This window comes from Aricia agestis, chromosome 21 (genome assembly GCF_905147365.1).
Source record: "Aricia agestis chromosome 21, ilAriAges1.1, whole genome shotgun sequence".
In the NCBI taxonomy this organism is placed as follows: domain Eukaryota; kingdom Metazoa; phylum Arthropoda; class Insecta; order Lepidoptera; family Lycaenidae; genus Aricia; species Aricia agestis.
In genome coordinates this window covers 10,486,143-10,502,655 of record NC_056426.1, presented here as the reverse complement: position 1 = coordinate 10,502,655, position 16,513 = coordinate 10,486,143, and the positions used below count along the sequence as shown (strand labels likewise).

The 16,513-nt window shown below is 37.1% G+C and overlaps 1 protein-coding gene across 4 annotated transcripts in view; it reads left to right on the top strand.

Moving 5' to 3' along the window:
- Window positions 1–16,513, top strand: part of LOC121737761 (complexin) — a 295,632-nt gene that overhangs the window by 239,392 nt on the left and 39,727 nt on the right. The window contains exon 1 of one of the 4 annotated variants that reach the window (XM_042129454.1): window positions 15,525–15,681. The exons of the other annotated variants lie outside the window; for them this stretch is intronic. Coding sequence (XP_041985388.1) covers window positions 15,669–15,681 — 13 coding nt within the window. The 5' untranslated portion in view covers window positions 15,525–15,668. Of the gene's footprint in view, window positions 1–15,524; window positions 15,682–16,513 lie in introns of those variants that run through there. 4 annotated transcript variants of the gene reach the window in all.

Here is a 16,513-nt window from a genome sequence, read left to right as displayed (position 1 = left end):
CAGCGCTATTAGGATTCTGTGATGGTGCAACCCTTCGAGTTGGGGAGCCATCATTAAGAATGACATAGTTACGGTCATCAATAAAATCTAATAAAGAACTAGACAGGTTATCATTGAAATGGGAACCCCACACCATGCTGTGAATATTTAAATCTCCCAAAAACACAACAGGAGGCGGTAAAGGGGATATAATTGAAAAAAAACTCAGTTAGTAAAGAAACGTTAGGATTCGGAATATATACAGAAACATATGTGACATCCATGACTCGAACAGTAACAATATTTATCCCATCACTATGGGGAGGTAATGGAATGATGGAATATTTACAAGTATTACGAACTAAAATATTATAATATATCCAGCCTTTGCATCACTCCGATCGTCCCGAAAACATGAAAAACCTGGAATTCTAAAACGAACGCCAGGACTCAACCATTTTTCCTGAACAGCTATTACTATGGGATCAAAATTTTGAAGTAGAATCTTAATCTCCTGGTTTTTGTTTTTCAAACTACGACAGTTCCACTGGATAATTTTGAGTGCCATTTTTGGTTTTTTTCTAACGCGTATTGTTAGAAAAAAATTTGGTTTTTTTTCTAACAATAGACGCGTCCGAACTCGTGCTGGGCATATCCAATGATAAGATATCCCCACCACCAGGATCCGGCGGATCAACATCCATAATTGACTAATTATTAAATAAAATACACTAAACTAAATACTATCCTATCTATATTAAGCTAAAAATTAATAATAACTACCTAACTAAAGAAGGGAAAGAAACAACTAAACCAGAATAAATACTATGTAACCTCAAAACCTTGTATCATACATTCGAGAACGCAGCTTGAAGTCCCCAACACAAGCCCTTCATTTCTGTGATAAATTTCATAAAAATTTCAGTAATGTCCAAGTCTATTCTATAAATAAATAAAAATAATAAAATAAATAAAATAAAATATCTTTTTATTCAAAATGGGTATCATGATACACTTTTTGAAAGTCGAACGAAGAAACTACGTTGCCTACCACCGGTTCGGGAACTACCCCGCCGAGAAGAACCGGCGTAAGAAACTCGCACGGGGCCATCTTTTACAAAAAAAATGGAAAATTACAATGTTATGGCTTACAGCTATGTAACAAAAATAAAAGAAAAGTAACCTGCACGGAGCCACCCTATTCCCAAGGTGTGCTGTCCTCGAAGAAATCATTGACTTTATAATACGCTTTAGCACACAAACGTTCTTTAACTGCTTTTTTAAATTTGTTTAAAGGTAGATTTTGAACATTTTCTGGGATTTTATTGTATAGGCGTATACATTGGCCCTTAAAGGATTTGCTTATTTTGGCTAGTCTGAACATTGGTATTGCTAACTTGTTCTTATTTCTATATATTAATTAACTTTATTATTTAAAAAATATTTACTTTACACTTGTTCTTATATTATAAGCTGCCTTTATTATAAAAGCAATTTGCCAGATATTGACTATATGTATAGACAGCTGTTAACCTGGTACTAAAATGTTAACTACGAATCTCTGAAGTTTTACTATCCGGTCTAGAAGTTCGTAGTTTATACCACACGTCATAGTGACCTCATGGTGTAACCACTTGTGATACCAGATACTGGACTAGCTAGCCAAGTGTATAAAATAGTCGAAGAAAAATATACTTCAACCCCCTTTTAAAAAAGATCCATACTGCTATACAGACGTTATATTGTATTGTGTCTTTGTATGGTACGTTACGAAATTCGCTTCACAGCTGATAATAATTTAAAATTCATGTTTGTTTCAGTAACTTATCCCCCTGTACACGCTTTGTTATTCTTGACATATTATAAACTCAACTGAATTATGTCCAATTACTTAAATCGTGTGGATTTCCTGTCTGACTTAATTAATGTTCATTTTGATCTAAATAAGTACTAGGAACACATAAACAAGAAAAAGGTAAAGAAACCTTAGTATGGTATTTGCTACTGAAATGATTATACAAACATACAGACACGTTTAGGCCGGCAACGCACCTGCAGCTCTTCTGATGTTGCGAGTGTCCATGAGCGACGGTAGTTGCTTTCCATCAGGTGACCCGTTTACTCATTTGCCCTCTTATTTTATATACTTAAAATAAAAACACACACAGACCAGTGGTACATTAATTTAGTCGGATTTTAATTTAGTTTGCATTTATTTTAATGTGAGTTGAAACGGTATAATCATATACAATTGTTCGCAGTAGGTTCCTTAAGGGGGGAGGTATAAGAAGGCCGTTTGGTCGAGCCACTAGTTCCGCCACTGTATAACTTATGTAGGGTTGTCTATTACAAGTTGTTCAATAAATAGAAAATAGTATACCGCGATAATCGCACATTTCCCCATAATAAAATTTATCCTATATCCCTCTTGTAGTAATTTTTTTTTTAAATTTACTAGATTATTCGGCAACATAAACTTTTCCTCTTTTTAAATATACGATTAAACATCATTTTCCACTGTTATTTTATGCGCTGAACAAACATTGGACAAATTATTTATATTTACAATATATGTTGTGCATACACAGTCGATGATGTCAAAATTTGACGTGGAATAGCCATGCTTCGGCACGAATGGGTCGGCTCGACCGGAGCAATACCACGTTCTCACAGAAATCCGGCGTGAAACAGCGCTTACGCTGTTTCGCCGAGTGAGTGAGTTTACCGGAAGCCCAATCCCCTACGGCCTACCCTTTTTGCTTCCCTACCCTCTCCTATTTCCTTCCCTACCCTCCCCTATTCCCTTCCCTACCCTCCCCTATATTCTCTCTTAAAAGGCCGGCAACGCACCTGCAGCTCTTCTGAAGCTGCGAGTATCCATGGGCGACGGCTGCTTTCCATCAGGTGCCCCGTTTGCTCGTTTGTCCCCTTATGTCATAAAAAAATATTCAACAAAAACTGTTGATGCTGGAAAGACGAGCATAATAATTATATATGTATTCTATGCGTAGACAAACAAAATATAATATTATTATAAGATTTTTCATCATGCAAAAGCATTGAAAATTGGTTGTCTGTAAAGTCGGTTTACGGTTTACGTCTTTGGCGTGACAACCACAAAGTGAGCCGATCGCTCGAGCCGATCATGCTTCTCTTTCGTTCGCATCAGCAAATGCAGCCCGTAGTATCGAGTTATTAGACGTATTCGTATTCTGTAACGATGGTCTCTAATCTAGTCTCGTTTAACTTAAAGCTACAAAGTGGTCCACTTCTCCTATCTTGTATATTACTTGAGGTAATAAAATTCATGTACAACCCTGGCTCTGAGTGCCGAATGAATTGTAAATGAAATCAAGGGAGTGGACGGCCGCGGTAACACATCTGAGTCGTGGCCGAGTCGTAGACTACTCGTGGACTACTCGTGGCCGGCTCGTTGGTTCGTCGCATACGATCAATGGTGTGGAAATGTTTTAAGACGGTTTAAAATTATCACTTTATTGTAGTTGGTGTCACTTTTAAGTAAAGACGAGCTTGTCTAAAAATTAAAGGAAGTTGATCATACTATTAAGTAAGATGATAAGGAGTCAGGCGAATGTCGAGGCCAACGATTTGGTTAAAGTTTTTTTTTATATTTTTTTTACGAAATTAAGTTTGCTTTCCTTTTTATCTTTCTTGTCAAAACAATGTTATTTTAACGTGCATCGGTGAAAGAACGACTGGAGAACTTTAGTCTTTTATGAGTTGTCGCAATTTTTTTAACATGTGGCAATAAAAGAAATTTACCTGACATCATTTTTTTATATTTTTTTTATGAAATAAGGGGGCAAACGAGCAAACAGGTCACCTGATGGAAAGCATCTTCCGTCGCCCATGGACACTCGCAGCATCAGAAGAGCTGCAGGTGCGTTGCCGGCCTTTTAAGAGGGTATAGGTTAATAGGGGAGGGTACGGATGGGAAGGGAAGGGAATAGGGAAGGGTAGGGAAGGGAATAGCGTTGGGGATTGGTCCTCCGGTAAACTCACTCGGCGAAACACAGCGCAAGCGCTGTTTCACGCCGGTTTTCTGTAAATCCGTGGTATTTCTCCGGTAGTGCCGGCCCATTCGTGCCGAAGCATGGCTCTCTCACGTCAATAACAATTTTCTAAAAGGGCATATAAATCAATAATAAATAAGGTGCTACGGTAGAAAAAGTAATGACTGTTCCTATTATTTTTGCCATAGTCAAATAATAAAACAAAGATCTGAGCACAGAATCGTGTCTTATAAACTGTTAGCACTGCCTTTATAAAGAGGCGAAGAATGAAGTGTAAAATATGGCTGTATTGCTGAACTAGGCTACGTCGGAGACCTACGTAATGATTCACGTAGTATCACGTAGCATCACGTAGCGCCACGTAGCGCCACGTAGCGCCACGTAGGTAACGTAGTTAACGTTGTTCGCTATATTCTGATGGCATTATTTAGTATTACTTCATTTTGAATATACAATGGCACATTAGTATTATTAACTTTTATAGATAGAGTATAAAATATTACAACTACTTACTTAATATAAATGCGAAAGTGTGTCTGTCTGTTACCTCTTCACGTCCAAACCGCTGAACTGATTTTCCTGAAAATTGTTATGAGAGTGAGTTTGAGTTCCGGAAAAGACATAGAATACTTGTCATCCCGGAAAAATGCACGGTTCAAGTTTTGGTGACGAGTTTTGGCGCTATGGAGATACGAGCACCAACTAGTATAGTACATACATACTGTAAAACTGAATAGCTTAGCTATTTAAATAACTTGCCAAAAATGATGTAACTCTTCCATGTAAGCCAAGGACAATGTGTGTCGTTTGGCATACAATAGAGAGTACGTAAGTAGAAATAGTGTAATGAGGCCATTATAATAGTGAATTAAATACGGTCAAGTGCGAGTCGGACTCGCGCGTCAAGGCCAGAAGGGTTCAGCAGGCTTGGCATAGAAGCGGTTTTTTTTTCTACGAAAGAATAGACTAAGTGACAGTTAGACAAGTTAGTTAGTTAAATAGGAAATCGCCATTTTGCCACTAAAATCTGTCTACTGTTGTTATGCCAAGCCTGCAGAAGTAGCTAAAAATCTCTTAACGTAAGAGCCATGCTTACTTATTATATTTTGTTGATTTGATGTTATTTACGTTTTAACATTAATACAATTTATGAATTTTACTGTAACTTTATTTTTGTTTAAAAAAAACTAATAATATTATTTCCTTTTTTACAGGTAAGAGCATTGACAACGAATAATTTCATCCACCTTTGACAATTTAAGGTACTGTAAAAACATCTAGTTGTTATCTTTTCTATTTATAGAAATATAAATGAATTTCAATTTTGTTAGTCTCACTAAAACCGTGGAACCGTTGAACCGTTTTGGCTTATCTTGAAGTGTTGCAAGATTCGTGCGAGTTTCTTACGCCGGTTCTTTTCGCCGGGTTAGTTCCCCAACCGGTGGTAGGCCTCATGTACACGTTCTAAAAGTGTTAACCTATTTAGAAATAAATATTTTCATTTCATTTCATTCGTGGAAGTTTAAAGAAAAAAAAACATATTAATATTATTAGAATGGAAGTTATACGAAGTCCACGGGTCATCTAGTATAATATTAAATTGTCATGTCGCGGTTTTTATTGGTGATCTGCATTGGCTAGACGACTAGACCAATTTTATTGAAATAACTAGCTGTCCCGGCAAACGTTTCTTGGCCATATAAAATATTTCGCCCGTATTATTTTATTGAAGTGACTAAATAAGTATGTCACCATGGCAACGTCCATCGCTATCCCGTCGCACAAACAATGGTTGCCGTCAGTCTCGAGTTGTAATAATTAACTATTATTTATTCAACAAATGCACTTATCAATATAAAAAGTACCCAGCAGCCGATTCTCAGACCCACTGAATATGTATATATAAATAGGGTGTGTACGTGTTCCTAGCAGAGCGTTCACTGTGAAAGTAGCAGCGCTGAAAGACCAACATTTTTTTTCGTTTTTGTATGGGGAAACTCGTGACGCTCGGGCCCTTGCCCATACAAAAGTGAAAAAAAAATTGGTCTTTCAGCGCTGCTACTTTCACAGTGAACTCTCTACAAGGAACACGTACACACCCTACAGTATTCTCACTTATTTTTGTTACACACTGTATATATATATATATATATATATATATATATATATATATATATATACATGCATACTTTATGCATGTATTCGGTACACAATTTTGTGTATAAATACAGAAGTGACAATTATTGTCAACGGCTTTATTTCGTAAATTTGAGTGTTTCGTAGCTATTGCCATATTTTAGTGTGCGAAAAGGAACCAAATTCAAAACGGTTGCAGTATGGGAGTTACGTTCCCTTAGTTTTTAATATTCGTAGACAACGTAATTATACATAATATTATGTATCAACGCCTGAAATAATAAGTATATTTCCACACCACAGTACAACGAATGCCAGGTCAGCTAGTCTAATATTATATAAAAATAAGTCGGGTTTGCCTTCCTGACGCTCCAGAACGCACGAACCGATTTCCACGGTTTTGCATTCCTTGGAAATGTCTCGGGCTCCGTGACGTCTATAGAAAAAATTCAGAAAAAATTTCAAGAGAAAAGCAGGAAAACAGGGAAAATCATTTTATGCAGGCAAAAAAACGTTTTCCGGGTCAGCTAGTAACTTATGAGTTATAAAACTTCATTTCTAAACTCAACCTAACATAAGCTAAAATCAAATACAACTCAAACTCCCACAAATCGCGAACAATATTCAACATAAACCTGTCAGTATAAAACGCGCAGAAACGCGACGTGACGAGACGGCGTCAGAGCCCTTAGCCAAGACGTTTTCTTTATCGCTTCTTTATAAAACCGCCGATCGAAATGTATGGAATTGTCATATCAATTCCATATCATAGTTTGATCGGCGATTCTTCAGGATGTAACAAAACTAAGTGATACTTTAGGGTTCCCTATATCGGGTTCACTGTAAAAGTAGTAGCGCAAAACAGTTACTTTTTTTACTTTTGTATGGGAAAATCCATTACGCTTCGGCGCTTTCCCGTATTCGTACCAATCACAAAAAATTGCCTTTTCAGCGCTGCTGCTTTCACAGTGAAGTATATACAAAGGACACATACACACTTTAAAGTATTATCACTTTGTTTTGACAACTTGTATAAAGAATTGATAACGAAAACGACATGGCTAAAGGCTCTGATGAGCCGCTCCAGAGTGCAGTCACGACTACGCTTTTATTTTATGAGTCCCTGGTACCCGTGATATTTTATTGCAACAAGAAACGGAACTTAAATTTTTTGTTCATTTTCTTTCTCTATCTTAGCTCTACGTCAAAAGAATTGTAGAAATTTGAGCATTGTAGAGAAAGATTGCGCAGATATTTTCACAGTGTGACTATAATGCATTGTTTTTAATAACTGCTAGTAAAAATGTCGTTTTAGTAACGTTTATGAAGAAAATATACAACATGGAAGACTTTTGAACTTTTCGAAGAGCACAATATTATTATGTCTTTGTAGTGTATATTTTTCGTGAACCAATCATCATCCCTACTAATATCATAAATGCAAAAGTGTGTGTCTGTCTGTCTGTTAACTCTTTACACTTAAACGGCTGAAGCGATTTTAATGTTTGGTATAAAGATACTTTAAGAGACGAAGAAGGGATATAGAATAGTTTATGTGGCGGCAAAATGTACGATTTCAGCGCCATAAATGAATTGCAACGGAGTTGAGGAAGTCATGTAACACTCATAAAATAATATAGTAATTTTCGTAGCACATCTACATAATTAGCACCTCTACACATTCGTACGACTCTACATATTCGTAGCACCTCTACACATTCGTAGCATCTCTACATATTCGTAGCACCTCTACACATTCGTAGCATCTCTACATATTCGTAGCACCTCTCCATATTCGTAGCACCTCTACATATTCGTAGCGCCTCTACACATTCGTACGACTCTACATATTCGTAGCACCTCTACACATTCGTAGCATCTCTACATATTCGTAGCACCTCTCCATATTCGTAGCACCTCTACATATTCGTAGCGCCTCTACACATTCGTACGACTCTACATATTCGTAGCATCTCTACATATTCGTAGCACCTCTACACATTCGTAGAACATCTACATTTATTTATTTATTCAGGTATAATAATAGACAACAAAATAATACATTTACATAAAATTAAAAAAAATAACAACTTATCACATTCAGACTGAAGTCCTATTACAATTATACACAATATCATTGCACTCATTAAAATAATTATCATTGGTAAAAAGTACATGCTCAATAATAACATAATATAAATTAAATAAAAAGAAACTAAAATTTAATAATGACGTACATATTCGTAGCACCTCTACAGTGTGTAACAAAAATAAGTGATAATACTTTAGGGTGTGTACGTGTTCCTTGTAGAGAGTTCACTGTGAAAGTAGCAGCACTGAAAGACCAATTTTTTTTTTCACTTTTGTATGGCCAAGGGCCCGAGCGTCACGTGTTTCCCCATACAAAAGTGAAAAAAAATTTTGGTCTTTCAGTGCTGCTACTTTCACAGTGAACTCTCTACAAGGAACAAATACACACCCTAAAATATTATCACTTATTTTTATTACACCCTGTACATATTCGTAGAACCTCTACATATTCGTAGCACCTCTACACATTCGTAGCACCTCTACATATTCGTAGCACCTCTACACATTCGTAGCACCTCTACATATTCGTAGCACCTCTACACATTCGTAGCACCTCTACACATTCGTAGTACCTCTACATATTCGTAGCACCTCTACACATTCGTAGCACCTCTACACATTCGTAGCACCTCTATATTTTCGTAGCATTTCTACGTTTTCAGGTCTACGTAGCCTTTGTCTACGAGTTCTTATTTAGTGTCTCGGCCGCGATGTTCTTTTGAAAGGCTTTATTATTTGTCTGAAGAGGATTGTGTAACAATATTAAGAGAGATTTAGAGATACAATGAGATTCAATGTTGAAATTTAATTTATTTTTACCCGACGGAGCCAGAAGGAGGGTTTTGTTTTTTAGAGTATTTATCTATGTTTGTTTAATTATTTAAATCTTACACATATATACATAATTATTACATATACACATTACACAACATTTAAAGTTTTATTGTTTTACACGACTGTGTTAAGAGGTTGGTTCTGTTGGAACGAAGTTCCTTATCGCGCGTTTGGCGTAATAGGGGCTAGGCAGAACGAAATTTGACCTCGACACTTTTTATTAGTACCTGCATGGTAGGGGCAGAGGGCGTTGATAGTATTCATGTGCGTCAACTAGATGGCGTTTTTGAGAATAAACAGCAACGCGTTGCTAGTAATCCTGTCAAAAGACGGCGTATTTTTTAATAATTTTTTTGAGTGTATGTATACAGGTTTTTTGAACATAAGAAATAACTTCGTTCCATTTGGGTGTCCCTTGACACCTCTCAAGTTTTTTTTTGAGAGTGTGTATGTATAATTGTTTGGAATACTGCAGCCTGCAAAGGTTTCATGCTATGCTAACTTGAGAAGTGTCGTTAAATACGAGTTTACTGTGACAGTGACGATGAGTTATACGTGGACAGATTTATTCGTGGGAGAGCCATGCCTCGGCACGAATAGGCTGGCTCGACTGGAGAAATACCACGTTCTCACAGAAAACCGGCGTGAAACAGCGCTTGCGCTGTGTTTCGCCGAGTGAGTGAGTTTACCGGAGGCCCAATCCCCTACTCTATTCCCTTCCCTACCCTCCCCTATTCCCTTCCCTTCCCTACCCTCCCCTACTCCCTTCCCTTCCCTACCCTTCCCTATTATCCTATTCCCTCTTAAAAGGCCAGCAACGCACTTGCAGCTCTTATGATGCTGCGAGTGTCCATGGGCGACGGAAGGTGCTTTCCATCAGGTCACCCGTTTGCCCCCTTATTTCATAAAAAAAGAAGTGACCAAAAATTCCGTAATTTTAAGTTGGGTTTTAAATTACCATATTTTTATAGTTTTGCTTGAAGTTAACAAAATTTGTGCCAATGCTGTATTATATTTGTTTTGTCTTACCTTTGCGGATTTTAACTTTGATGACTTCTGTGTGTAAAAGTTATACAAAATTATATTGCAAATACAATTTTAAATAAAGTTAACGTATAAATTGAAATTTACAATGATGTTACTCTCCCACGGGAGAGGCAGAAGTTTCATACGATTTATGTTTCTGCCAATTTGAATCACCCATAAATTTTACAATAATTTAAAAACCTACTTTTTACTTGAACAATAACAAATGATATGATTATCAATATATGTATGGTTTTTATTTACAGCAAAACATAATTAACTGTATAAATAAAACACTTTAAATATTTATTTTTCTCTGCTTGTTTCTACTATACAGGGAGTAACAAAACTAAGTGATAATACTTTAGGGTGTAGAGAGCTTACTGTGAAAGTGGCAGCGCTGAACGACCAATTTTTTTCTTTTGTATGGGCAAGCGCCCCAGCGTCACGAGTTTCCCCATACAAAAGTGAAAAAAATTTGGTCTTTCAGCGCTGCTACTTTCACAGTGAACTGTCTACAAGGAACATATACACACCCTAAACTATTATCAGTTAGTTTCGTTACACCCTGTATAATTTTGAACTTTAAAATCATGATTATCTACTGCCATATAATTCTTAATAAGTAGACGCAAAATGACTTTTTTTATTTAAGATAAAATATACAGAAAGTCACCTCTTTGTACGAATGTCTTTTCTCCTCTCTATCGCTGTTTATTGAGATCGTATTTAGTTGTTTAAGACATGCAACCTCATTGAAATTCAATAAAGTTTCCTATAAATTGTAATGTGGAGTCTCTACATAGAGCACGTCCGGACTTCCCGGCGTGCCTTAGGTCACATGCACACTGGGAATTTTTTAACGCGCGTTTTATTACAAAAAGTTTTGCTCGCGACTGCTTACGAGAAAAATATGTACAAAGGTAACCAACACATTTTATCGCAATAAGTATATAAAAACTTTTCATTGGCCATCTTGTTTATATCACTTGTATTTCTTCTTTAGCTGTCAGTTTTCCAAATTTCATAAAACAACCTAGTAACCATAATAATTAAAAATATTTGCAAATTGATTATTAATACTACAATATGGCAGTCACATTATGTCGGATGATAATAATAATCGATGCACTTAATGCGTGTTTTGATAACGTTTTATAACTGCTTACTACAATATGTTGTCCAGGCTGTATATTTTCTACAGGCGCTTACGCAAAAACAATTTAGACCCTGGCCTTGTGAGCGCGTGATCTAAACGCGCGTTAAGCGCTTATCATCTGCACATACCCTTATTAAACGCGTAGTGTATTGCCGACCTAACGCCTGACGCCCGATGCCGCATTCCAGCAACACGCATTTGAATATTATATTAAAACCCTCATTATACTCTATGTAGAGTCGACATGGCGAGGGCTATTAACTCTACAATGTTAACCGCCCATATAATATGAAGCACTTAAATTGTCTCTACCTAGCTAACTAAACAGTCTTTAAAATGTACTTTTATGTATAGTTTACTAGATTCTGCTTACAACTCTGTTGCGCCAAAATTCGCTGGAATGGTACATTTTTCCAGGATAAAAACAATCTTATGGTCTTTTCCGGGACTCAAAGTATCTTCATACCAATTTTCAGCTAAATCGGTTCAGTGGTTTGGACGTGAAGAGGTAACAGACAGATACACTTTCGCATTTATAATAGTAGTACGAATAAAAATCGGTGCAGGAGATTTATAAGCATTTGGACGTAACAGACGGATAGACAATTTAATTAATACACTGATATTATAAATGTTATAGATTGGTTCATGTCTATTTGTTTGTCCGTTGCCTTTTTACTCTTAAACCGATTAACAGATTTGGTATGGAGGTAATTTTAGTCCCAATAAAAGGACATTTTTTTTATAAAATAATGGGCCAACGAGCAAACGGCTCACCTGATTTAAAGCAACTTCCGTCGCCCATGGACACTCGTAGCATCAGAAGAGCTGCTGGTGCAGGCTTTTAGAAGGGGATAGGGTAATAGGGGAGGGTAGGGAAGGGAAAAGGGTAAAGGATTGGGCCTCCGGTAAACTCACTCACTCGGCGAAACACAGCGCAAGCGCTTTTTTCACGCCGGTTTTCTGTGAGCCCGTGGTATTTCTCCGGTCGAGCCGGTCCATTCGTGCCGAAGCATGGCTCTCCCACGTCACGATTTACGATAGTAGTAGAACGTATTATGATAGATTTACCCTGGAAATATATACGGTTCCCGCGCGACGAAGATTTTCCGCGCGAACTCGGTTGCAAAATGTAGTTTTTAATATTTATTCGAGTTTAAAAATAGGTTAAGTGTGAAGTGAAATGAGCGCTCAAGGCCGGCTTATGATCTTATTTTTAATTTAACTTGGCGCTGCCAGTTGAGAGGCCAGCTATCATCATCATCACCTAATATTCTCAACTTAAATCTGTATGCGCTAATGCAAAAGTGTGCATGTCTGTCTGTTGCCTCTTCACGCCTAAACCGTTGAAAAAGTTTTGCAGAAATTTGGTATGGAGATACTTTGAGTCCCAAGAAAGTGCATAGGATACTTTTTATCCCCGGAAAATGTACAGTTCGGTCAACGGAGCGGATGTCATTTAGTACTAATCATAAAGAGAAAAGTTTTTTTTACATTTAATAGGCTCTGAAACTATAGGTCTACCAAAATCTGATGGCAAAAAGTGAGAAAATAAATTGACTCTAGCAATACCGGGGTAGTTGGAATAAGACATTTTATCTTTTTTTATCCTTATAGCGGCTAATTCTGTGTGTTAAACATGCAAATATAAAAATGAATCCAACGATCAAGGATATTTTTTTAAAATCTGCTATCCAAATTTGCCATAAGATCCTGGTAGTTTGCCATAGATATTTGCCATAGGTGTAACAAAATTAAGTTATAATACTTAAGGGTGTAAATGTGTCCCCTGTTAACAAAAAATAGTAAAAAGTTAACTGTGAAAGTAGCAGCGCTGAGACCAAACATTTTTTTGTGATTTGTATGGGCAAGCGTCCTGGCATCATGAGTTTGCCATACAAAAGTAAAAAAAAGTTGTCCTTTTAGCGCTGCTACTATAAACCTTGTAAACCATGCTAATTTTAAAGAGGAAATGTTTGTTTGCATTTAATAGGCTCTGAAACTAGTATGCTTTTTATGAAGGTTGCCATTAACTTGATGTAACAAAACTAAGTGATAATACTATAGGGTGTGTATAGATCCCCTATATAGAGTTCGCTGTGACGCTACTTACCCATACAAATCGCAAATAAAATTTTGCTCTTTCAGCACTGCTACTTTTACAGTGATTTCTATATATAAGGGACACATACACAGTACTATGTATAACGCCTCCGTGGTCTAGTGGTATAGAGCGCGGCTCTTGACTCGGAGGTCGTGGGTTCAATTCCCGCGTTGGAAACAAGTTATTTCCAAGTTTGGTTAGGACAATGCAGGCTGATCACCTGATTGTCTGACAAGTAAGATGATCCATGCGTCGGTTGGGCATGTAAAAAGTCAGTCCTGCGCCTGATCTCTCGCCAGTCGTGTCGGTCTTCCGTCGAACTGGGTTATGAGAGTAAAGGAATAGAGAGTGCTCTTGTGTACTGCGCACACACTAGGGCACTATAAAATTACTCCTGCGTAGCTAGCCTGGTTTCAATGAAACCGGCCACCGTAACCGAAACCGGTGTGGGAGCTATTATTATTATTATATATAAGGGACACATCACTTAGTTTTATTACACCCTGTAAACCTTAGTTTTAGCTTTTTTCTTGACTGCGTTTTGGCGAAACGAACGAAATTCTATAGCCCCAACAATATTTAAAGTAACGCCTACCCTAGTTCAATTCAATCAACATAAATTTAAATTATTTGTATCGGAGATTTTGAACGTAAAAGGGTAAGACAATAAAGCGAGGAGATAAATCGAGAAACGAGACTGGTAGAGTTAAGGAAATGCTAGAGTTGTCCTTAAAAAAGCCGGCCTATAACCATTTACGTTACGTTTATGTTTTGAACCATTTAGTGTCTAAACACACTAGGCCGAAGTTACGCAGCGGAAATTCAGCATGATTACGCCCGCAATGTATTTTAAATTACCGAACGTCGCGTTCCGTCCGTATTTTGTATGCGTTTGACATTGCGGGGGTAATCATGCGGAATTTCCGCCGCGTAACTTCGGCCTAGTGTATTTAGATACTTACATTTTAATTCAAAAAGCTTGGACCTAAAAAATATTTATTATTTTTAAATTCAACTGCACAAAGTTTCATAAGTGCATTTCGTTACTAGATGACGCACGCAACTCCGCTGCGTCAAAACTCGTTTATCGCGCGGGAACCGTACATGTTTCCAGGATAAAAAGTATCATGTGTCCTTTCCCGGGACTTAAAATATCTCCATTCCAAATTTTAGCAAAATCGTTTCAACGGTTTTGGTGTAAAGAGGTAAAGTTTATAATATTAATCTGGATTGAATTATAATGTAAGTATGTTTTGTCTGAACCTCTAAAATATTAAACCGCTGAACCTATTTAGATGAAATCTTGCACGTAGAAAGTTTGAGACTCTTAATAGGAGAAGATAGCTTTAATTGCAGATTTTTTTATAAAAGAATTCCATGAAATAGAATTTCAGTCTCATGAGACTGAAAAATAATTTTGACATAATATTACCAGTATATTTTTCTATACCAATCTTTAACTCTTTGTGTCTCAAACCATGCCGAAGTTCCGCGGCGGAAGTTCAGCATGATTACGTCAGCAATGTCAAACGCATTCAATATAACGCGACGAAATTTCGGCATAAGTGTCATCGGTAATTTAAAATTCATTGCAGGCGGCATAATGCCGAACTTCCGCCGCGGAACTTCGGCATGGTGTGTTTAGACACTTTCTGTATAAAGCAGACTACACAGTAGAACAAAGATAGTACAGAACATAGCTAGCTACTCTTAGCAATTTTACAGCTGTAAGCACATTTACTTTAGTAGCACGTAAAGCTAGTATAATATAACAATTTCTACTAGGGTATCATAGCCCGACTAGAGCGTTTAGAGCCCATATCCTCGCGTCAAATGCACGGCCTCAGTAAATTACTTAATGCACCCAGCTATAAAAGATTTAACGCACGCACCCACCCCCCTCGCTACCCCCTCGCAGGGGGCGCGGGGGGCACATGCGCAATGCACCACCGTTTATCGGTTCCTCAAAAGTGACTTTACATTTTTTAATTACACGCCCAAATCTCGCGAGGATTGTCGAAATATTAAACGATTATAATTATCGAAATCGACTTTTCACGATGACGGTTCATCCCCCTGGAGAGGTGGAGAAGGGGGCGGGGTGGGGGGAGGCAGCATAAATAGCGCGGCTCGGCCGACGAGGTCTCACTGGTTGCGAGTCGCCCGCGCGGCCAGCACGCGCACCACGATGTGAATTCTATTTCTCTTCTCTTCTATACTAGATTATACGTATCATTATAGTATTGGTGCTCAAAGAAGATATATTTTTTATATATTATTGCTTAGGTTAGGCTAGTGAGTCAAGATGAACTTCATAGGTGAGTTTTGTTGTTGTACTAGGAGTGTATGAGCTGTGAAGTAGTTTGTGAATGCGCTATGCGGATACTGGCATTTCAGAAGTGTATAAAATATTTCTGCCTTGCCTACTTTTAGCTTAACTTGCGCCAATCTTGCTTAAATTTAATCCTGGGTTAACATTAGTTTTTCGTAGCTATGAAAGCAAAGACATATTTTAAGCTTATTCCAGATTAGCGCAAGTGGCCTTATTAATCAAGAAGTTTTCGTGCCCAATTTATAAGGTTCATTAAGCTGATAAGAATCAAGTTAAGCCTTAATATGTAGAACATATTTCTGTATACAGTAAAAATTAATTTTGTGCTTAAAAATATACTACTACTTTTTAAATTCCGGTTTCACCGTATTAAATTATGTTATAAGTTATTACAATCAAGTACATAGTCTATAGTACATAATATTATAAACTATTGTGTTAATAATATGTCATAGAGACCATTTTCATAAAACGCCGATTTCATTTGGGTATAAAAAATATCGTACATGACTACAGACTATTTAATAGTTTTTTCGTTTAATCGTATTCAACGGAAACAGTATATAACAGGAAGCCTTTACATATTTCGTGAAAATCCATTATGTAAGGTATACAAAAATCTGCTACAGATATCTACTTATGCTTATAAGACATAGATAATAATCGGCGTTTCGGTTTTTTAGGGTTCCGTACCAAAAGGATAAAAACGAGATCCTTAGGACAAAAGATTACTTAGACTTCACTGTTTTTCCGTCCGTCTGTCACCAGGCTGCGTCTCAAGATTTTTCTTTTTCCCTAAAGGGTCATATCCAATTGAA